The 23,995-nt window shown below is 46.9% G+C and overlaps 2 protein-coding genes across 3 annotated transcripts; both read left to right on the plus strand.

Annotated features, from left to right (window-relative positions):
• The first annotated feature begins 225 nt into the window (after positions 1-225).
• On the plus strand, positions 226-4,823 carry CPTP (ceramide-1-phosphate transfer protein). Of its 2 annotated transcripts, none has more exons than XM_030537735.1 (2): positions 226-384; positions 1,952-4,823. In XM_030537735.1, the coding sequence occupies exons 1-2, from the start codon at positions 263-265 to the stop codon at positions 2,472-2,474; spliced, it is 645 nt and encodes a 214-aa protein (XP_030393595.1). In that variant the 5' UTR covers positions 226-262; the 3' UTR covers positions 2,475-4,823. The 2 variants fall into 2 exon arrangements, 1 of the variants encoding a protein (XP_030393595.1); XR_003997119.1 differs by lacking the exon at positions 226-384 and adding an exon at positions 401-1,368 and having other exon boundaries at positions 1,952-2,031.
• Positions 4,824-12,467: 7,644 nt separating this feature from the next.
• Positions 12,468-21,278, plus strand: TAS1R3 (taste 1 receptor member 3). Its single transcript, XM_030537901.1, has 6 exons — positions 12,468-12,646; positions 14,899-15,199; positions 16,470-17,249; positions 18,750-18,953; positions 19,251-19,371; positions 20,368-21,278. The coding sequence occupies exons 1-6, from the start codon at positions 12,468-12,470 to the stop codon at positions 21,276-21,278; spliced, it is 2,496 nt and encodes an 831-aa protein (XP_030393761.1).
• Positions 21,279-23,995: the final 2,717 nt, after the last annotated feature.

Here is a 23,995-nt window from a genome sequence, read left to right on the forward strand (position 1 = left end):
TCACTCCTCTATCACATGACCCAGGTATAGCCTCTCACCACGTCCCCAGCGAGAGCCAGCCAATGGGCAGCGGCTATCCCCCTCCCCAACCACCACCCATATCGCTCCTTGCGATTGGCCAGGGAAAAGGTGGAACCCGGAGAGAAAGACGATGAATGGCTGGAGCAGGCGCCTCGGGCGCCGATTGGCTAAGGACGGAGACACCGGGGCAGCAGTCAGGAAAGCGGAAGTAACTGGCTGAGGGGAGCCGGGGAGTCTCAACATGGCGGCGGGGGCGGAGACGTTCTCCTTGAGGGAAGTGCTGGTGGCGTTCACAGCCTGCGTCAGCGAGCAGCGGGAAGTCCGCGTGGACCCGTACCTGGCGGGCTGGAAAGGCCTGGTCCGGTAAGGGGGCGGGGGGGCTCCTGGGGGGCAGATAGCGAGTTGGCCGGTGTCCGCTGCCCCGCCCATAGCAACCGTCTATGGTCACGTGGCAGAAGGCCACGCCCCTCCCGGAAGTACTGGAGGAGACATGTGAGCAGCCTCCCTGCCCCGCCTGGCCTGGCCTGGCCTGTTTATCCTGCTAGTGAGCGGGCCTGTTGTGCGGGTGGAGGCAGAGCGAAGCTTTCCAGCGCTTTAGGAGTGGAGGAGGCACCCAGTGTCACAGCTAGGGACCAGCTACAGCAGGTTGTTTAGCATAAGGATCTAACAGGCTGCAGGAGACCACTGAAAAAGAAGGGGGAAATTAACACCATTGCAGGCATAGGACAGAGGTGGGTTGATATAGTTAAGAAAATGTTATAGTGCACCGTAAAACCCGTGTCAGGTAACTGCCCTAGGGAGCATCGTCCCCTTCTTTGGAACATTGTGAGGATAACTCTGCCCTCACGCTCCTTCCAACGGGAAGAGTTCAGTGAGGCTCAGAAGCTTGTCTCGCTCACCAACAGATGTTGGTCTGATCAAAGATATTAACTTACCTTGTGTCTCTAATGTCACCATACTACACACTTTACATGAGTTTAATGCAAACCACCTGCCTCAGCCTCTGCTCTAAGCTATAGGTGAAGCATACTGAGGCATGACAGAATTCAATTTTGATTTTTGAATTGTTGCAGTTGCACAAAATTATGGGAATGGGGGGGTTAGACAGTTCAGTGACAATAGCTGTTAAATTGCCAATATCATAGGTCAAAACTAAGTAAATCGTCTTACATCAAACTCAGTTCTCAAGCAGCATTTTTTACTTTTCCTATACGTAAACTTTGACTGTTGATGAAAATATTTTTTCATCGTTTGTATGAAATCAATGTTTATTAATGTCTACTGATAAAAATCTAATCCTTCCAAGCCTAACACTGAAACACTGCCTCGTGATCATCCCTGAGAAAGGTAGGTGACTAGTACTAGGCACAAAGTGGCTGTTGTTATATTACATTCTAGATAGTTAACTAGTTTTACTTTATATTACCTGACACTTGACTCCACTATTATCTTGCTTGTAAGCCTGTTCCCGTTATTTACTACATTACCTGTAATACAAATAAATATGCGTACCACCTTATTCTTACATATATTCCATCTTAGATTTAAGTTCAATCTATGTTCACCAGTTCTGGTCTGTCCAATAATTTCTGATATAAAATTAAGATTGATCTAACTCTTAACTACTTAAGTATCAGAGGGATAGCCGTGTTAGTCTGGATCTGTAAAAAGCGACAGAGTCCTGTGGTACCTTATAGACTTACAGATGTATTGGAGCATGAGCTTTTGTGGGTGAATACCCACTTCATCAGACGCATCTGATGAAGTGGGTATTCATCCACAAAAGTTTATGCTCCAATATGTCTGTTAGTCTATAAGGTGCCAGAGGACTCTGTTGCTTAACCACTTCAGTAAGGTCACCATTTCAGCATCATTTCTCAAGCTCCCTTACTCTGTCACAGAACACAATTGATTTTTGTTTTGAATGTAGGTTTCTGAACTGCCTGGGCACAATTTTCTCCTTCATTTCTAAAGATGCAGTGACCAAAATAGAGATCATAGAGAATTACCGTAATAGTGACCAGCGAGAAAAGTACTTGACTGTTCAATCCATGGTGGAGTATGAGCTGGCTAATGGTCTGGTTGATCTCCAAAAGCGATCCGAGCACCCTGACTCAGGCTGCAGAACCTTCTTGCGCCTCCACCGAGCCCTTCACTGGCTGCAGATGTTCTTGGAAGGACTGAGGACTGGCGAGGACAATTCCAAAACCTCCGTGATCTGTTCAGAGACATACAATGCTTCCTTGGCTAACTATCATCCCTGGATTATTCGCAAGGCTGCTGGGGTGGCTTTTTGTGCCTTACCTACTCGAAATACATTCCTTGAAACCATGAATGTGGGCACAGCTGAAGAGGCTGTGGCTATGCTGGGGGAAGCTTTGCCCTATATCTGTGAAGTCTATAAAATCACAGAGGAGCTCTATGCCCAACATAAACTGCTTGACCTCCCCTAGTGTAGGGGATGTTTGATTAGAATATCTCAATGTTGTGATTGCTGGAAGAGTTCACTGTATTGGGGGGGTGGGGGTGGCACTCATGTCAATAAGTGGTTATTTGCACTAGAGACTGGATTCTCTTCTTCTCCCCCATGTCTCTAGTAGAGCTCATAAATAATCTGATTGGTACTCTTGGCCTTTTAAAAGAGAGCTGATTTAATTCTTGGCTCCCCTTTTATTAGAAGAAATTTGGAGTAAACATTCCAAAGCCCATATTAGCTTGTTTAAACTTAAAGGATTTATCACTTTTCTCTGCACTGAACTTCTTTTTCAAAACTTTATCAGGTCTTTATTCTTTGTAAAAGCCAAACAAAGCACCCAGCCACGAGTAATAACTTAATCTTTGTAGCTCCAATGCCTTTAAACAAAAGTAATGAGGACTCTCCCTTTGTCCTACTCGTGATAATGCTAAAATTCAGCTCAGGGTTGGAACCTCTTGCTGTGATATTGTAAGGCCTGTGTACAGATGCCACTCATGGCCATTCAGCCACTTGTTCTCTGTTTGGGTTAGTAAGGCAATGTATGTTACAGGGCCTTGGTATTTTGATGCACTGCAAAGCAGGCCCCTTGGAAATTATGATGCTTTCTCTCAGAGTGAGCAATTGATTGCAGATCTCCTTCATGGCAGCTGGTCATCACTTGCAATGGATAATACTTCCTGCCCTTTCTTCTCCCACTCATCCTCACAAAACCTAAATGGTGTGGAGGTGTGGTATAAGGATACATTCCCTCCACACACCCCGTCCCCCCACTTTTGTGTGAGGCTGTTGAAATGGGAAGGCCCTTTGTTATTTTCTCCCTCTTCCCCTCCCCCCCCTGTTTTGTTGCTTGGCACCATGCCTTTTGGGGTGGGGAATAATCTTTAGTGCAAACTGCACAGTACTGAATCGCAGAATAATTCAGAGCTTTATGGATGTTGAGACTACAGTTACAGAAATTTATCCCTGGAGTAGACTCTAGGAAATAAAGGGAATGCTAAAAGCCTAGAGAAATGAAGTCCTGCTGGCTGGGTTGGGTAATTATGATTTTATGTGTAGTACAAATCAGTGTTTGCTGAAGCTTAATGCCTTCCAGTCCAAATCAGTCGTAAGCTTTAAAAGAAGAGTAAATCTTCATGCATGTGGTAAGTGTAAAATTGTTTTAGCAAGAATTCCTATATATGTTGTCTATATAATAGTTGTATACATAGGAAGAGGTATGCAAGCTGGTTATAAAATAATGAATTGTACTTTATCAGATATTTTCAAAATTTATCTTTCACAACACTGCATGGATATTTCAGAAAGAACACTAATACCACGGCTGTGAAACTATTTCAAGACAACGTTCATGCCTCTCACACTGTGCCCCTGTACATTTTATTAACACTAATAAAGTGATCTAGATAATCAAAGACATTTAAATGGCCAGTAAGGCCACAGTGCTGGAACTGTAAAAGCAGCAAAGAATCCTGTGGCACCTTATAGACTAACAGACGTTTTGGAGCATGAGCTTTCGTGGGTGAATACCCACTTCCTCAGATGCAACTGAGTGCTGGAACTGAGTATTACCTCAAGGGTTTGACCTAGCTAGCCACACTACTCTCCCTTAAATTACGCTAATAACTTGCCTTCAAAAAGTGGTGGTGTACAGAAACGCCTGCCTTTCTCAGGTCTTTGAAGGCATAGGATCTTGGGTCTCGTACATTCAGGATGGTTGCTTAATTAGCCATTTGGCTAGTGATCAGAAATGAGACCCAATAAATTTAAACAACAGATTCTAAACACATCTGCAGCATGCATCTCTGTAGATCCTGCAGATCAGAATCTGTGCATAGAGTATTTCTTAGCTTGAGGATCAGGAAAGGAGGGTTTTCACCCCCATCTGATCCAAGGATGGATGTTTACCCACAGTGATTAAAAGATATTTATGCCTCTAGTATAGCTCTGTGAAATGTGCCATTTTCCTTCCATGTTAAGATATTAATTTAGAAAAGCCCCTTTTAAACTTACTATAACTTTCAAAATGCTGTTTACACTCAATGCCATGGGGTAGATCCCCCACATATTAAGACAATTCAGGTAGCTCAGTGTTCCGATGTAATAAATACTTGCTATTTTTTGTTTTGTTTTAGCTAAATGAGTTTGCTTTCTGGTCAGATGTTGGTATTTCATCTAAAATGTGGTGTTGCATATTTTGTGTACGATTAAAATATTGTATGAAATTTAAGTATCTTGCACTACATATGATGTGAAAAAGCTGTATGTATCGTAAGTAACATTTGCATAATGCCTTTGTTCCAAGGGTTTAATATAAAAGGGAGAAACATCACGTGAAAACTGTTTTATCTATTCGCCACCAGTATGTCCAAGCTAAATCCTATTCTTATATGAGCAAAGTTGTAATACTTGATTCTGCAATTTCCAACAAGTGGTTTTTCTATTAAGAAGTCACTTACCAATGGAAAACCTGAGTTTGCTTTGTTTCTGCTAATCTGTTTGTCCTCTCCTCCCCCCCCCCCCGCAAATGGGGGTTATATATAATGACTAGATTCCACTGGGTGGTACACACACTTAATAAACTCAAAATTGACACCTTTCTAGCAGCACCCTGTGGCATCTTTAGCAAATTCTTATGCATATGCATTGTTTAGTGATGCTTCTCCAAATTCTGAGGTACCTCGTCTCTCCCTGCTCTGGCCATGTTCCTAAAATCCTTGCCTCTGTCTCTTACTGCTCAATAAGGCCAGGGTCCTACAAAAGGCTCGGGGGGAGGGGAGGATTTGCAAGCTGCTTTGCACAGAAGGCCTCTGTGGTATAAGGCCTAGCCGTGCAGAGAGGCTTGCAGGATTGGGGCCCAAGTTGCATTTGGGGTTAGAGGTTCAGTTTTAAGCAGAAAGTATTGTCGGACGTGTGGGCCTACAGCTGCAGGGACTGGATGTAGGTTTTGAGGAAGGTTCGCAATGAACCTATCTGTGCACCAGAGGGAACTCGTTCGAGTGACGAATTGAACAGGTGCAATCTCTTTGCCTCTGTACATGTGTTAATCTTGCAGCGTTTGGCTCTAAATTTCCTTTTATCTTAGAGTGAATGTGTACTTAGTTTAGTCTTCTGAAATGACACACTTTAAAAGTCAATCACTTTCCTCTCTGCTCATTAATTGTATTTCCAGACCACGTGGGGGGTTGGTCATAACTAGGAATTCTATTGTGCTTGACTCTATAGAGACAGAACAAAAAGGTGGTCCCTGTCCTGAATAATTTATAATCTAAGTAAGCCCGTAACATTAAAAGAAGAAAACATATTTCTGGAGCAATGAGTTGACTTTGCAGTCACACAAGGATTTCAGATCATCTTCTGTTGGCCTGTTTCATCTGTTTATGTCCTTAGATATATTCCTACACTTACATTCTGACCCTTTACTGATGATTAGGGAATGATACATAGAAATCTTGCCAGGAGATTTGCAGTCATGTCAGCTAAACAGTACAACACAGCCCACTGAACTCAGGAAACTCACAACTGTGTCTACTCTCATAGGACAGCAAGCTAAACACTAAATTTAAATGCACAAGTATGGACTAATGGACTTATTGAAATACATATTCTAAACCTCTAGGAGCAGAAACCAGTGCTTTTTTCACTGGTGCTTTGAGACTAGGTGCATGATAGACTATCTAGCATGCAGAGCCAGTAAGAAGTGCACCAGTGAGTTTAAGTGCTAAAACCAGAAATTCTCCAGTTTAGATCTTCTGTCCTCAGGATAAGCCTCAGTGCCTACATGACTGAAATAGAGATCCCTGAAGAGTTGCACTAAGATTAAAAAGGCAACTCCATATGCGAGAAATCACAATTTTGCCAAATGACTATTAAAAAATAGCAGCACAACTTACCTATCCTGGAGTATAGACTAGCTCTCTGCTCTGGACAAGTTCCAGTGATGATTCTGAAGGAGACTCAAATCTGTGCCATTGGATGACCTAAAATTAAAAAGTTTAGGATCCCTGCTGTCTGACTGCTGCTCCTAACTTTCCTATCTGGGCCACTGAGCACATAATTCCATAGCTCATTTAAAAATAAGTTCCACGCCATCCTTTCATTGCAGGTCACCTTTAAGTAGTTAGAGCGTTTCTTTCCCAGTACAATTTGAAAAGCAGCAGGAGATGCAACATGTGGAGCTTTAGCTAGCAAATGGGTCACTGTGCCTTTGGATGAAAAGGCTCAAATAAGAATCAGGAGTTTGGAGAATAAATTTAGTACCTGGGGATGAACTTGAAAGTTTATGGAGGAATAATAGGTCCCAAAGAGAATGAAGAGCTGAGGCTGGGAAAGTGCATCTGTAATGGGAGAGAAACACACACTGTGTCCCCAGAGAAGAACACTGAGTCTAATGGCAGCATTTAATGTTTTACTCCACATTCTAGCAATAACTATTGTGTATTCCCCTGCTAGTATTTCACCACCCCCACCTCGAAGCCAGGCTGTACTGTCAAGGGGAATGCTAGCTGATTTATTTAGAGTGCCTAAGAATGTCTGCTCATGTTTTTGGTGTGTTCTCAACATATTGCTTGTTCCTCCTCTTTATGACTAGAAGTGATGACAGGGACCCTCAGCATTCTTATGGTGTCGCACCGGGTTGTGGGATGGAAAAGGGGAAGACTCACTGCTTTAGAAGGTTTCCTGGGACCAAACATAACGTAGACTGAAGAGGGTGACTGGGTGTATTTTTTATCAAGTCAGTGATCTTCTCTAAGACTGCTTTGAGAGTAAATACCCAGCCAAAACTGTCCCTGTGCTTTGGGCTGTTTGAAAAGAGGAGTCACATTTCTGTGGACCCAAGAAGGTGAGCTGAGCCTCTGAACTTCTGGATGTCTGTCTACAATGAACCTTTTGAGGTTTGGCCATCATTAGGCTAGAATGGCTTAGGGGTTTGAGCAGGGGACAGGAAGCCAGGAGACCTAGGGTTTTATTCCTAGTTCTGCCACTGACTTACTGTCTGATCATGGGCAAGTCATTTCTCCAGAATCTCTGAAACAGAGCTTTACATCATCTAGATTGCAACACCTATGGCAGCTTTCTTTATCGCCATCCCTTTTCTCCCCTTCGCCCCAAGGTGCACAAAGAGCTTAGGGTATCCAAAGAGACTGTTCAGTTATCGAAGGAGACTGATCTTGCAGCTTGCTATGGGCCCTTGATCCCCAGTGACTTCGCAGGGATACGTCCTACAGCAAAATCAGCACTGTCCCCATGGTGTTGGAAAGAAAGTTCTCTTAGCAGGAAAAACACCCCTATTAGAAAGCCGCCTGCTTCTGTTATTTCAAGCAGATGAATAAGCCAGAGACACCATTCATTCTGCAGTGAAATTTGAGCTAGTAGTAAGAAATGTAAGTGCTTGAGGAGGCGTTATTGCATCCCCAAACACCTTAGATTTATAGCAAGAGTTTATCATTCACTGGGAATCGGAATTATTACTTCAAAGAACAATACAACTTTGGTGTAAAAACGAGGGAAAAGGGACTTATTGGCTACTTCCTTTTTTATTCCCCCCTTCTCTCCCGCAGTGAAACTGATGTATAATTCCTCTAACTGCTTGGTAAGGAACATCAACTATAACAAGTATTTGGCAGGTAGAGTACAGGGTTTGTTTGGAATTAAGGTCATTATACATTGGGAGCCTGTTTATTGTGCATCAATCTCACAGCACCACCTCTGGGCCTGCAACTTGTGATAGCCGCATGGTGCTGGTCCATAGCATTAATCATGGAACCAGATTGTCAGCATTTACTATTTAACTGCAGAGTCTTTACATAGTTATTAGTGACCATTTAGAAGAAAAAACAAGTTTCTGGTTCCATGTTCCTTGCCAGCTGGCAGAGGGAAGTGCCAGGACTGAACCGTTTTGTATTTTTTAACTACAAACAAATGATGTTTCCTGCAACGGTTAGCTTTTCCTCCCAGACTGACTTGAGGAGGAAATAGTATTTATCACAATAGCAGGGCAATTTAATTTATTATCCAAGGGCTTCAGGTAAAAATACAAACTGGAAAAAAAAAACCAACAACAACCTTAAAGCAGCTTTGATATGCACACTCTCACCCCAGTGTGATTAGCCCCTTCCTGAGGGTAGAGCTGGGGTAGGTTTCTACCACTCCTTATGCACTCATAAGGGATAGCTCAGTGGTTTGAGCATTGGCCTGCTAAACCCAGGGTTGTGAGTTCAATCCTGGAGGAGGCCATTTAGGGAACTAGGGTAAAAATGTGTCTGGGGATTGGTCCTGCTTTGAGCAGGGGGTCGGACTAGATACTTCCTGAGGTCCCTTCCAATTCTATGATCTAAGTTTGAAAAGTCCAAGGCACATGCAAGGAGATGTGAGCTTAAGCCTGATTCTCACCCTGGTACACTCCCCTGTACACTTCACTCGGGCAGGAGTAACATGCGGTCCATCCAGCAACACTCTTATTCATGTAGGATCAGGTTCTCCACATGTCCCTTTTCACCTAGGGCCCATAGGCACAATACCTGCCCTGCATCAGAACAAGCCCTTGGTAACACTAGTACATCATGCAGCTACTGAAACAGCATGTGCAGGGAAAGGGGCAGGGGCAGTCTACATGAGATCTTCAGATACCACATCATCTCTCTGCACAAACTTTAAATGCCAAAGTGATTCTGTACATACACCATCAGATATACCTATGTACCAACTGCTTTTTCTTTCTTTTGCAAGCAAAACAATGGCCCTTGCTGTCCATGCTTTGAGGCTAAGATCAAGCATCAGGCAGCTGATGGGTCCTAGCTCAGGAATCTGCCTTGCCCTTGATGATCTAATAGTCCTTGCCAGCAGTAACTGCTCTTATTCGATTGCTCCTCCCCTCCCCCCAGTGCAGGAGCATCTTCAGATAGAAACATCAGGTGCTTTGAAACAGACAGTGCCCATACAGCATGAACCCCTCAGGAATCCCCTGTTCACACCGAAATGGAGCCATGACAGCAAATGAAAAACAAGACATTCTTGCAGCCTGATGGCCAAGGTGTTTAAAGGAGCAGAAATAAAAATGCAGTGCAGAAAAATAGCCCAGTGTGCACAAAACCCTCTGCTCCAGATTCAACATGGATGTGGACCCTGACCTCGCTCCCAGCTGCAGGGGATGCTCGCGCAATTATTCATTCAGAATGGATTTGAACAAGATCAGGTTACTGGAGTGGATGGAGCCATGTCCTGGGCTTGAAAAATTCACCTTGGCAGAGCTCCCTATAAGAATGATGGAGGGGGAAGAGCCACCTGCAAATTCAGATACCCCCCAACTCCCACTCCCCAGCTGCTGGGTGCATAACCAGCATGCAATTCCTGGGCACCACTTCAGGGCTCCTCAGGCTGGTTGCAGTCTGATAATTCTGAAGCCTCAACCTCCTTTGGGCTTCTTCAAGGAAGGAGGAACTCTGTCTTTCCTCTCCCGTCCCCCTCCCTCCCCACCACTTCCCTTGGCTGGATTCTCACACTGCTAAAAGCCTCCCGACTCTTGCATGTGTGGTCTCTCCTCCTTCACTAGCCTGTTGGCTGCTAGGAAGGCCTTTCCAAAAGATTATGCCCTGCAGGAATTGATGGCTAAACTCACCCACACACCGGGGAAACAATTTGCCACTCACCAGAAATTAGCAATGTTGGGTTTTTTTTTAGTCCCTGGCTATACCAATTGGATGGGCCTAAACATAGTCCAATCTATCGCAGCCAGTACAAAGTACATTGATAAGGGCTTCCCTGCTTAGCCCTCTTTGGAACTGCAAAGTGCTCTCCTTTGGGTAATCCACCAAGCACTGCAAATTGCATGAGAGTGGTTTTGGAAACAGCCCTCTCTGTTGGACTAGAATGGTTTTATAAATAAGTAAACTGAAGTTCAGAGAGGGAGAAAGTGACTTTTCCCAGAGCATATGTTAAGTCAGTGGCAACGCCAGAAGTCCTGACTCCTAGTACCACCACTAGCTGCAAGCCCTATTCCATCCTCCAATAAATAAGTGCCATTTCCCCAAATTTACAGGTATTTGGAAAGTGTCCAGTTCTTGTATTCTCCCCACTCAAGCATTGACAGAATCAGAAGTGACACCATCTACTGTAAATAAACTTGGAGTGGGGGAATCCCACAAATGAGCTGTTCAGCGAACCATGTGTGGCTAATTGTGTTTGCCCGTTAAACACAAAACAGATCCATCGTGCACAGTGCAGTGATGAGTACAGTACATTGTGTATCCTGGTGCCATAGGACCACACAGCTGCAATTTGTTTAGCTCTAGCACAAGCTGACTTATCAAGCCCTGGCAGGAAATAATAGATTGGATCCCTCTGAAAGCAGAGCCGTCGGTGATTGCTATGATTTATGCTCCCCACTGAGGCTTATTATTGCAAGCAGATATAGGATATTTACTGTCTCATCTGCAATCAATTTGTTACTTTTTCTGCCAGACTGAATGAGCTATTTATGTGGGAGGAGGGGAAGAAAGGACAGAACCAGCTGCTGATTGGACCAGAATCTTTTTTTCGTTTCCAGCAGAATTTTTAGCTGAGTTATAAACCTCTAAGATTAGATGGGCATAATAAAGAAAGTGTTGATACCCAGTAACTACAATGGAGCAGTATTAACCCATGTGTGGAATAAGGATGGTCCTGAGGTTACAACATTGGACTAGGGCTCCTAAGAATGGGACACTGTTCCTAGCTCTGTCACTAACTCTGTAACAATGGGAAAGCTACACAGAATCCAAGTTCAAAAGTGCCTGAGGTACAGATCCTCAAAGGTATTTAGGTGCCAACTCCTATGGATTTCAACACACTAATTGACATGTTTTAATGGTTATCAACCAACAAGAATCAACCTCTCTTTAGGAAAATAACTAAAAACAACAAACACAAAACAAGACTAAAATCGATTATTTGAACCAAGGTTTGCTGCTGCCGATTTAAATCATGATTAAAATAAGTGATTTACCTCAATCCACCCTGAAAGGAGTCTAATTCTCAGTGGGTGTGCATTCAGCACTTTCTGCAATGTAAGGCCCTCTGAGATCTCTCATATAAGAATGGCCATACGGGGTCAGACCAAAGGTCCATCTAGCCCAGCATCCTGTCTTATGACAGTGGCCAATGCCAGGTGCTTCAGAGGAAATGAACAGAACAGGTAATCATCAAGTGATCCAAATCATCAAGTCCTCTCTCAAGCTGAGCACTCAGCATTAATTGTCACTTTGAAAAATCTTGGCCTGCTAGTGTAAGACCATCACTGTGGTATCTGGCTATGTTACCCAAACAGAAAACAAAGTGCAGCAGGCTCTGTTTGGGGAAAGCAAACATTTATTCTACTAAAAGGCCATATCCTGCAAAGTGCAGAGCACTCTCACCACCAAGCTTCAAGCAGGCCAGGGTATAAAACACGACATCCACACGGAGGCACTCTGGGTAAGGAGATCTGCGGTAATCAAGAGCTGTTGTTGATAAATGGTGACACACAAATCCAGGTGTCAGGGAAATTTGCAAACAGGAGACAGTTTTTGCAAATTTCACTCCGTGAAAGAGGTCATGTAAAGCAACTTTAGTCAAATTGGATCGTCTCCAGGGCCTGGGACATGATCCTGCACACCTGTCTCAAGCAAACACAGACTCTTCCTACTGAAGTCAATGAGACTCCATGCCTGAATACATGCCACTCCCTGAGTGAAGGGAGCCAGGATCAAGCCCCCGGGTTGCAGAGGAGCCCACACATAGGTCATTGCTGTATATTTGACTACTGAGGGACCAAACACAGAGTTAGTTATTTAATGAATTTTGCTAAACAAATTCAGCCGCGTCATTCTCACCTCTTTTAATTCTATTTGACAAGACTTGTTTGGGACCTGCCACTGCAAGATTCTCTCATTCCCCTCCAGTTCCCTGTGGCCTTTTTAAATTTCCTGGGAAGTGCTAGCTCTGAAACAGCAAAGCCATGGCTAGAGTCCTGCTGCTGTACCTGAGCTTGGGCTGCTCGGTGGCCCATGGACGCACATGCATGTCAGCTCAGTTTAAAAAGCCGGGTGATTATATCCTGGGAGGCTTATTCCCGTTTGGAATGAGTACCATGAACCTGAGCGAGCGACTGGAGCCCAACGTCATCGTGTGTGAAAGGTAAGAAGGGATCTGTCAAGGATATCATCCTAATTGGCATAGAGTGACTTTGGTCACCCCTGGGCAGGCAAGGGGTGGGGGAGGAGATGGACTTTTATGTAGCAAATAATCCGATGTCTTAGTCACATAGGATGATGTTCAAGGCGAGTTAGGAAGAAAGAGTGCTATGGTACCGGGCGTGATGGGACGCTGAGAGCACTGCCATGGCGATGGCAGGTGCTAGAATGGGAAATCTTCAGCACTCTCCTGCTGATGTTATTCACTCCAGCATCAGATGCCACTGCCTCCCTCCACACACATTTTTCTCAGAGATTTTAATGGTGCTGGCCTGTTTGGCTGTTAACACTGAAAGGATTCTACCATGTCTGTGATGATGGTTTCAATACAGGGTGACCAGATGTCCCGATTTTATAGGGACAGTCCTGATTTTTGGGTCTTTTTCTTATCTAGGCTCCTATTACCCCCCACCCCCATCCTGATTTTTCACATTAGCTGTCTGGTCCCCCTTTGTCAATATGTTGAGGGTTTAGACAGAGCTGTAAGTGTGCACTGGTCTCTGACAGATCATGACGGGTTCTTATTGTATCTGTAACCCGCTGGGAAGCTCACCGTGCCTACTGGGGGCAGATGCTTACAAACAAGGATAATAAGATCCCAGATGGGCAATCTCCACTCTCACCACATTCAGCCAGAGCTGAGGATAGTCAGCATCCTGCATGATCGGGCCCTGTGCACTGACACGTTCCCATCCCTGCTCAGCAAAGCATTTAAGCACCTAGACTTTAAGGCCAGAAGGGACCATCGTGATCATTTCGTCTGACCTCTGCACATTGCAGGTGATAAAAACCTCACTCACCCACCCCTGTAACAGACCCCTAACCTCTAGCTGAGTGAGTCATGTCCTCAAATCAGGGTCTGAAGATGTCAAGTTACAGAGAATTCACCATTTATGCTACTTTAAACCTGCAAGTGACCCGGGCCCCACGCTGCAGAGGGGGGCGAAAAACCACCAGGGTTTCTGCCAATCTGACCTGGGGGAAAATTCCTTCCCAACCCCAAATATGGCACTCAGACCCTGAGCATGTGGGAAAGACCCACCAAGCAGGCATTCAAATCAACAGGAGTTAAGAACGTGCTTACATGCTTTGCTGAGTTAGAGCCTACATGAAGAAAGGTATAGCTGGAAAGTGAGGAAATTCTTCCTCGGCCAGTACCTGCTGTGTTAAAGCCTCAGAACACAGAAACAATCCAGACTTTTGTGAAACGGGTGAAATTTGAATAAGGGACCACAAACCCTGGTGACACTTGAATTTGGAGAAGATTCAACAAGACCCACATGCAGAGATACAAGCCAACCTGGGCGCAGTTCATTGCTTCAGGCTTTGGGGTGAAATCTGGCCATTCTGGATTACTTTTTACTTTGAGTCAACTCCCAGAAAAAGCCAGCCTCAGAGGAAGCCAACCTCACATGGATCAAACATGGTAGGGAAATCCATACACCAACTCCAGAGAGCAATCAGCCCCATTTCACAGCATACAGTCATACAATAGTCATTACTCTGTAGCTGAATGCTGTAGGCAGGTCTCTGCACAAGCTAGAGAATTCATTTCTCTTGCACACTGGCTCTTACCTGTAGACTTGTGACTGATCTTTCTTTGTCAGATTCACCAAAGAGTCACATTTACAGGATGATATAGGCTGCCAACCACCCTAGACCACAATGGCAATGTGTGTACACACTTCCATTTGCAGAGTGGAAAACAGACCCTTCTGTCCCATCCACTGTCTGACTGCTGCAATGGACAGAACTGACTCAACAACACACTCCACACACAATGGTCTGGTGGTTAACTTGTAGGAAGTCAAGGGCACTGGGTTCGAATCCCATCTCTGCCACAGACTTCCTGTGTGACACAGGATGAATCAACTACCCGCTCTGTACTTCAGTTTCCTCACCTGTGAAATGCAGATAATATAATTTACCTACCACCCAATGGGACTGCAAAGCTGAATTCATTAGTGCTTGGAGATCTTACAATGGTCCTGGTTACAGTCAATCTCTGCTGATAGTTAAGTAGAACCCGGATTTGCTAGAGGCAGGCTCAGCTATACCATTCTGCACATCTGTGCTAACGCATGGCTGCCAACAGCTCAAAGAGCATAGAATATATTCATCCCTAATGCAATGTCACCGATCAGTCTGGCTTCATGTAGTTCTAGGTCTCTGCTTTGCTGTTTCCCCCACCTGCAGGTTATATGCTTCTGGCCTGATCTGGGCTCTAGGGATGAAGTTTGCCATCGATAAAATCAACAACTCCACTTCCCTCCTGCCGGGAATAAAACTGGGCTATGAAATCTACGACACCTGCTTAGAGCCAGTGGTTGTCATACAGCCCAGCTTGTTATTCCTGACCAGGGAAGGCAGCGCTGGGATCAGAGTCCTGTGCAGCTACACCGACTACCAGACCCGAGTAACAGCGGTGATTGGGCCTTACGTGTCAGACCTTGCTCTGATTACAGCCAGGCTCTTCAGCTTCTTTCTAATCCCGCAGGTAAGTCTTTGGAAAATCACGGCTTTTGCATTATAGCGGTTTGGACCAATGAGGGTGACAGGAAGAATTGTTTAGTGGTTAGAGCGTTAGCCTGGGCCTTGGGAGACCACAGACATCAGTGAGTTAATTAGTCTCTCTGGCCCATATCTGTAAAATGGGGCTTACCTCTCAGGGGCGTGGGGATAAATGCGCTGACTATGGGGCTCAGACGCTGTGCTGACGGAGGGCTCTCAAAGACAGACAGAGGGGTTGTGTGTTTCCTGATCACCCGTGAGCTCCCTGGCTGGTGCCAGCAAAGAGCTCTGGAGATTGAAGCCGCCTCGCTGCACAAGTTGCTGCTGTTGATTTAATAGGGCTAAACGCTGCTCTCTGGGTAGCGTTTGGGCCTCAGCCTGGGAGGTGCTGAGCACCCTAGATTCCTATCAGTGGAATCAAGGATGCTCGGCCCCAGGCCCTTTGCCTACAGAGGGCAGCTCAGTTCCTTGATAACGGATCCCCTTTAAACAGGCAGACGGGTGAAAATGCAGAGCGAGGAAATGACCAGCAGTGGCTGTTAATATACCGGGGAAAGTCACTGATTTTCATCCTTATACCTGCAGTCCCCGCAGTCACTCAACTTCCTTCCTTCTTATGCCTTTACCCCAAACCTGTCTTTTAGGCGCCCAGCACTATCAGCTGTAATGGGCCTGGGAGACAGGCTGGAGTTGGCGTTAGTGGTTCTGGCTCTACGTGCTCTCCTGGACCAGCTTTGCTCTCACAGGGTACATCTACACTGGAGCTGGAGATGTGATTTCCAGCGTGGTTGAACGTATGCTCTGTACGAGCTAGAGAACTATAAACAGCAGCGCAGGCGGCAGTATGGCTGTCCTCCCTGAGTACAATCCCAGCCGACATCCTAGGTATGTATTCAGGGTGGACAGCCCAGCCCACAGCCTGCACCACCATGTCTACACTGCTGTTTTTAGCATGCTAGATCAATCAGAGCTAGCACGGGTCTGTCTGCCCAAGATGGAAATTATGTCTCCAGTCCAGACAAGGTGGCTGAGGTAATATCTTTGATTGGACCAACTTCTGTTGGTGAAAGAGACAAGCTGAGCTCTCTGTGGCTTGGAAGTTTCTCTCTCACCAACAGAAGTTGGTCCAATAAAAGATATTACCTCCCCCACCTTCTCTTTCTAATATCTTGGGACAGACATGGCTACAACCACACTGCATATCTCCAGTCCAGTGCAGACGTATCCGGACACACTGGTCTCTTTCCCATTTCTAGGTCAGCTATGGAGCCAGCAGTGAGAAACTCAGCCAAGAGGAGTATTACCCATCCTTTTTCCGGACCGTTCCCAGTGATAAGAGCCAGTCGAAAGCCCTGGTGCAGCTACTCGACAAGTTTGGATGGAACTGGATTGTGGCCATCGGGAGCGAAAATGAATATGGCCGTGAAGGCCTAGCCACCTTCTCCAGCTTGGCCACAGCCCAGGGCATCTGCATAGCCTATGAAGCATTGATTCCTGCTGACCCATCAGTCCCACAAGATCACAAGAAACTGGAGACAATAATCAAGTACATCAATGAGACCCAGGTGAATGTGATTGTCCTCTTCTCGGTGGACAAGTCTGTGAAGGCCCTGCTGGAACAGTGGATCAGTCATGGCTTCAGCCAGAAGGTCTGGATTGCCACTGAAGCCTGGGTGATGTCTGACATAGTCACCTCCATCCCTAACATCCAGACCATTGGGACTGTCATCGGCTTTACCATCAAGGGAGGCATTGTACCGGGCTTTCAAGACTATGTTGCTGATCTCTTCGCATCCATCCAGCAGGAGAGTTTCTGCCAGGCTTCCTGGGAGTACAGTCGCAATGCCGACTCCGCTGTGCTCGGCCCGCAGTGCAGGCAATGCGACAATGTCTCCCTGCATGACATCTCTCACTTGCTAGGGAACCAGCAGACCTACGCGGTGTACGTCGCGGTGTACAGCGTGGCCCATACGCTGCACCAGGCGCTGGGGTGCATGGAGGAAGGGTGCCCGAAAGCGACTGTCAAGTCCTGGCAGGTGAGTGAGGGCCTGAGTCTCACCAGCAGCTTTTCCTCTCCGACCCATCGGTCCTTTTCCAAATGCTAAGATTAATCCCCCTTGCTGTCTCCCAACATGAGCCCATCACCTGAGCCACACTGACCAACTCCTTTACTCAGGCATAAGATCCGCCATAACAGATCATCATGCCAGTGGCTCATCAGGTCCAGTTTCCTGCCTCTGGCAATGGCCAGAATGTGGTCCAATGGTCTAGGAATCAGGAAATGTGGATTCTATTCCTGACTCTGCCATGGACCTTCTGGGTGACTTCCAGGCAAGTTACTTGCCCTCCGTGTGCCCTCATTTCCACAGCTGTAAAACCGGGATAGCGATACTTGAGATTTACAAATGAACAGCTCTGTGTACTACGAACCACGTATTTATTAACACAACCCCATACTGCAATAACGTCCGTTCCACACCATGGATAATGCTAGGTCAATGCTTTAAAAAAAGGGGAGATTCCTTCCTGAGCCCGGCAGTTACCAGCTGATGCCCAGAAGCCTGAGAGCTGATGGCTGCTATCTTAGCGTGCACGGGTGACAAGTGATTTCAATCAGAAAATGAGACATTCATACCCAGCCCACTGCCACACTCAGAGTGAGTCTGTCTCCCCTACAATGCAAACTCAGGATTAGTAGAGCTTGAGCCAGCAGACCCTGGGTTTGTTAACCTAGGGCTTGAGTGTCTACACTCATTCCTAACCCCAGGTAGGACTCATTGAACCTGGGCTCCAGCATCTACACTGCATTATGCAGGCCTGAGGCCAACCTGCCATATCCTAGACTTCCTAGTGCCCTCCCAAAACGTGGCCCGTTCTAGCCCTTTGTTCGTGGGGCAGCATGGGAAAATGACTGTTCACCAAACTTGACCGTCCAGAGGACAAAGAAAGTCGGCCCTTGGGATTGTGGGATACTGTTGGTGGCCTTCCAGGGCATGGAGTCAAATGGGGCAGTGTTTATATTGCAAAGCAATAGGGCTGGAACCCTGGGGCCTAGCTCCATCCTCGTGGAGCCCTGGGACCTTGGATCTGAGTCCTGGGTTAGCGTGATGTGCGTGTAGACGGAAGCGGGTGGGGCGGGTGCAGGTTAGCCTTGAGCCTGAGTTTGAACCCTGGGCTCACCCTGCAATGTAGACATACCCTGTACACGGCAGTCGTGGGGTGTGGTTGCAGCTTGAGCAGACATATCCAAGTTAGCTTTAACTGACTGAATTTGAGTCCCACAGCAGCAAGCTTCAGCCTGGGTGGTAAAAACCCACCCCAAACCCTGGGCAATTACTTATGGGGGTAGCCTGGGCTGAAGCTCTAGCGGCCGCAGCTTTACTGAGCTAGCAAGATTAAAGCTACGTCAGGTCAGGCCGCAATCACACCCAGTGATTGCAGTCCAGAAGTACCCGATATTGGAGAGCGTTTGGCAAAAAGTCTCTCCGCCTCCCACCGCCCACTGCCGATCGTGCATTCTCCCCTTTTCTCTGCAGCTGCTGGACATCATGAAAGAGCTTCAGTTCACCCTTGATAACCAATCATTCCAGATGGACCAGTTCCATAGCATGACCCAGGGGTTCGACATCATGTTCTGGAGCTGGCAGAAAGGCAACCTCCAGTATATACCCGTCGGAGACTACCAGGAGTCCTTACGCATCAACACGTCCCAGATTCGGTTTCACACCATGGATAGCAAGGTAAAGAGTGAGGATAGAGGTGCTGCTAAATCACAACATGGTAACAAAGTTGCATCTACCTATTCACCCAGCTTGCTTGCTGTGGCCATTCAAGACTTTATGGCTACAGCAGTTCTTCCTGCTCACAAATAGACCCCAGCTGTGTGAGCTAAAGAAGAATCCTCCTTAGCAGTACAGGGACTCAGACAGAGCTCTGGTCCTATTCAATAAGGGGCAGTGGTGCCCATACTCAGCCTGTGTGTGACAGTATCGTCAGATAGCTGCTGCTGCATGTCTGTGGCTTTGTTCATCTTCCAGAAGCCTGTATCCACGTGTTTTCAGCGGTGTGAACCCGGGCAGATTAAGAGAGTGAAGGGATTCCACCTCTGCTGTTATGACTGTATCGACTGTGAAGAAAACACCTACGAGGGCACCAAAGGTGAGGCTTGGGAAAAGCAACTGTCTGATTAACCCCTTTCTCAGCTGGCCACTGACTTTAGGGCCACACAACTTCCTAGAGCCTCTAAGGAAAATTGGTGTCCAATTCTGTGCTGCTCCTCTGAGAGGCCTGGTGCACAAGATGCAGACCATGGGGAGGAGGGACAAAGGTGACTTGAAACCATCTTTGCCTGGCCTGATCCTGGGCCAGTGCTGCTCCCACCATAAGTTAGAGCAGCCCCAGGGTTGCTCCAATTTACAGCAGCCTCCAAAGGGCCGAGTCACAGCTCCAGGTTTCTACAGTGGCATGTGCTGCAGACATGTGTTCCTGCCCTTGGCCTGTTCCTAGTGTACCCCCTACAGTTGTGAATAGGCCAGGGTTGGTTATGCCAGCCTCATGGTGAGAGAATTTCCCCCCAGTGCCTTGTGACACCTTTGCAGCCCCTGTACACAGCTCGAGTGGCATGGGGAAGTGAGGGAGCATCTTTCACTTGCCTATTGGTCTGCCCCTGCTACTGGCCAGTGCAGGATTGTTCCCTGTGATATATTCTCCGGTGCTTTGTCCAGCATCCTTCTGACGAGCTCAGGTGACAGCCAATGCAGGGCCAAAGCAGTGGGAGTGAGCCCATGTGACAGGATAGGATTTTTTTTAGGTTTGTGAGAAGGTGAAAATGATCATTGTGACATAACTGAAGGGTCTTTTGGAAGCAGGGGCTCCTGCCTGGGGGAGGGAGCAGAGCAGAAAATACAGGGCTCATTTGGGGCAGACAGGGGAGGAGACTGGCTAATCACAGGCTCTGGGCACCCTGAAGATGCTTGCGCATTCTGGGGATGGCACTTTGAAACTGCGGATTGTAGAAACCGCATTGGCTGCTCTGTTCACCTGTGCCAGTGACCCATCGTCATGAGCTGCCTGTGGCAGGATCATTGCAGCCCAGAGCAACGGCCTGCAAAGCTGGGCCCAGCCTCACGTCCCCTCCTCATTGCTGGTTTTCAGAAGACTTGTTTTGCGCTAACTGTCCAGAACATCAGTGGTCACCTATTCGAAGCGCCAAGTGTTACGACCGCAGCGAGAGGTACCTCTTCTGGGACGAGCCGCTCATCATCTGCTTGCTGGTCCTGATACTCTTCGCCATGGTGCTGACCTGCCTGTCAGCAGTGCTCTTCCTTAAGAACCTCAACACGCCCCTGGTGCAGGTGTCCGGGGGTGCTAGGAGCATCTTTGCCCTGCTCTGCCTCTTGCTGATGTGCCTCAGCTTGTGCCTCAACATAGGGAAGCCCAGCACTGCCAGCTGTATGCTGCAGCAGCCCCTCTACACCCTGTGCCTCTGCGCTTGCTTCTCCACCCTCTTAGTCAAATCACTGGAGATCGTCTTGCTGACGGAGTTCACAAGCTGTCCCAAAGGCTTCCTGCTCTGGGTGACCCAGAAGAGGGCCTGGCTCATTGTCGCTGTCAACTGCCTGGTTGAGAGCATGCTCTGTTTTTGGTGCATCTACTCGGTTCCAGCCTTCCCGGTGAGGGATTACAAACTGCTGCACTCCCAGGTTCTGATCCATTGTGAGATTCAGTCCTGGTTCGCCTTCATTATGATCCATGGCTACACTGGCAGCCTGGCATTCATCTGTTTCCTCTGCACTTTCATGGTGCAGACCCCTGCCAAGAAGTACAACATGGCCCGGGGGATAATGTTTAGCATGCTAGTCTACTTCATTGCTTGGATCATTTTCATCGCCATCTACAACACGGTGCAGGCCATGCAGCAGCATGCTGCAGAGATCTGCAGTGGGCTGCTGTGTGCACTGGGGGTCCTGACCTCCTTCTACATCCCTAAATGCTACATCCTCTTGTTTAAACCCGAGTGTAACACGGTGGCTTATTTCCAGTTACACCAAGGAGGGGCCTCATGAGAAAGACTCCCACTAACCAGACCTGTTCTAGGCTGCTGTGAAAGGCTTTAAATATCAGCGAGGATGGTTTGGTTTGTAATGACTCAATGAGCTGCAGTCACAAGACACAATTAGTGTATAAAATATACACACAGCCCTACCTGGTAGACTGAAGGCTAGAACCTTTCCAGCTCAAAATAATAATAATAAAAAAATCATAGGGTTCTGATGCTTGAACTAAAGGATTATGCCCCTGGCGACAATAGTAGTAGGTCCCATATCCTCTTGGGCCAATAAGCAGAGGGAGTCACTGTTCAATCTGTCCCCCCCCAAAAGTCAGCAACATTACAGGTTCCATTTAACAAGCATTCTAAGGTTCTGATGCTTCTCTGCAGCATCTGTTCCTGTCGGATCTACACAGCTGAGCTGTGGGAACCTCACCAGACCCAGCTCCCTCAAAAGATTTCCAGGTTTTCCTGCTTCTAGTCAGTCAGAAATAAAAGCCAACCTGCTTCTCCCATGCTATTTCTGTACATCCATTTCCGGTCCTGACCAGAGTATGAAAATGCAGGAAGGGCCACAGAAAGAAGAGATAGCATGGAATGGGGGAGGAGAGGACTTGCTCTCATGGAAGAAGTAGATGCTCAGCACCCTTCGAGTTTCAACTGGGTGAGTTTCCGATTCCAACTCAACGGTAGGGGGAAAAAATAGTTACGGTCTAGGAATTGCCAAGTACTTATCTACAGATCCTTTATTACTGCTCTCAAATATGCACCACAGGCAGCATGGATGGGGGAGAGAGAACCCACTGAAATGCCTCTGCATTGCTGCTAGGGTGAGAACCAAGTAGAATCGTATTCAAGGATCAGTTCCTCTAGTCCTAGCAATTGGTTTAAAGGCTGGAGTTTGCTTCTGGCTTCCATCCTCCTGGGTGCTTCTTGGTATATCTGTCTGCTCTGTTCCTAGTGCACAAGCGTGCTTTGCAACACACAGGGTTTGTAACTCCAGGTTAGCGTAACAGGACTGCATGTATTTCTACACGTTTTGTGTTTTATAAAAAGGAATAAAACCAAGACATTCCGCAGCCTTGGATTTATATTGTAGAAGTTACAGAGAACGGAATCATTTCCCCACCTAAATCAGCAGCAGGCCAAAGTGGCCGCCAAAACCCCCAGAGACTCCCAGATCCATCTCAGACCAATATAGAATTTTGCAGGCTGGGATCTATCATTTCTTTGTGCTGCTCTTTTGCCTTAAAGAGGAGGGTGGTTACAATCTGCTCGAAGTTAGCTGTGACCCTTCAGGTTCCTTGAAAATAGCTAACGTGGCCTTGGGTTGGGGCAATTTTTGCATGCCCTTGATTTCACCTTGAGGAATACATAGAAGGAAGGCGAGGACATGGGAGGGGAAAGATACAGGAAAAGAGAACAAGAGTAGGTCAGACCTGAAATGGGGGGGAAAGAAACAAGAGTATAAGTTTTCTCCCCATAACTGATATAAATTAATGCTGGAATCCCACCTGAGCATTCTGGTGACAAGCTTTCCTCTTACCATTTATACCTTCCCCAGGATCCTTCAGTATACCGGAAAGAGTGTGCTATTCCTTATTTATATCTATATCTACCACTGCATACATTTGTACTGAGACTTGTAGAAACCCCATTTAGATCAAGTATAAGGGGAAATATCTGGCCCAATACAAGGGACATATTAATCATCTAAAATTGGCTCTAGTTTATTTTTTGCCAAGCTGCCTTTGCAAAGAACATGGAAATGAACTGAAAATAGAAAATGCAAATCTCATCCTCCCGAGTCAGAGCAAAATGCTCCCACAGTCTCTGCAAACATGCAAAGGATTGGCCAAGAGACCCACTCCTCACCCAGTGGGACCGTTTGCATTGAGATAAAATAGCAACATCCTTGTTGCAAATTATGAACTACATGTAAAAAACCCCTCACCTGTTCATGAAACAGGCTCAGGAAATGTCAGATCAGTCAGACCAGTGGTTTGTCTAATTCAGCAACCTGCCATCAACAGTGACAAATAGCAGTTGTTTCAGAGGAAGGGGTAGGAAACCCTACAATGGAAAATTATGGAATAACTTCCTTCAGGGCTGGTTAATGCTCTGAAACATGAGGGTTTACAGCTCCTCCATTTTTTAAAAACCCTATCTAGTGTCAATTGATGTTTTCATTGTCCATATAGTTGTCCAAATCTTCTTGAAACCTAGGATCTCCCTAGGCAAAAGGCCATGCTGCTTCCCATGAGTATATTAAGTGTATACTACAGAGGTGGGCAAACTACATTACAGCCCATGAGGCTGTCCTGCCCGGCCTGAGCTCCTGGCCCAGCAGGCTAGCCCCTGAACCTCCCACAGTGTTCCCTCTCCCTCGCAGCCCCAGCTCACCCCGCCACCGGTGCAATACTCTGGGTGGCTGGGCAGCGCAGCTGCAGAGCTGCAGCCTGACCTGGTGCTCTGGGTGGTGCTCCGGGCACGGTGGTAAGAGGGCAGGAGAGTTCAGGGTGGTGGGGTCAGGGGGTGGGGGTGTGGATAGGGGTTGGGGCAGTCAGAGGGCAGGGAACAGGGGGTTGAATGGGAGCAGGGGTCCTGGGAGGCAGTCAGAAAAGAGAGGGGGGATTAGATGGAGTGACAGGGGGCAGTTGGGGAGGGGTCCGGGTAGGGCTGTTGGGGGCAAGAAGCAGGGGAGGTCAGATAGGGGTCAGGGGCTGAGCCACG

The sequence above is a fragment of the Gopherus evgoodei genome, chromosome 18 (assembly GCF_007399415.2).
Source record: "Gopherus evgoodei ecotype Sinaloan lineage chromosome 18, rGopEvg1_v1.p, whole genome shotgun sequence".
Taxonomy (NCBI): domain Eukaryota; kingdom Metazoa; phylum Chordata; order Testudines; family Testudinidae; genus Gopherus; species Gopherus evgoodei.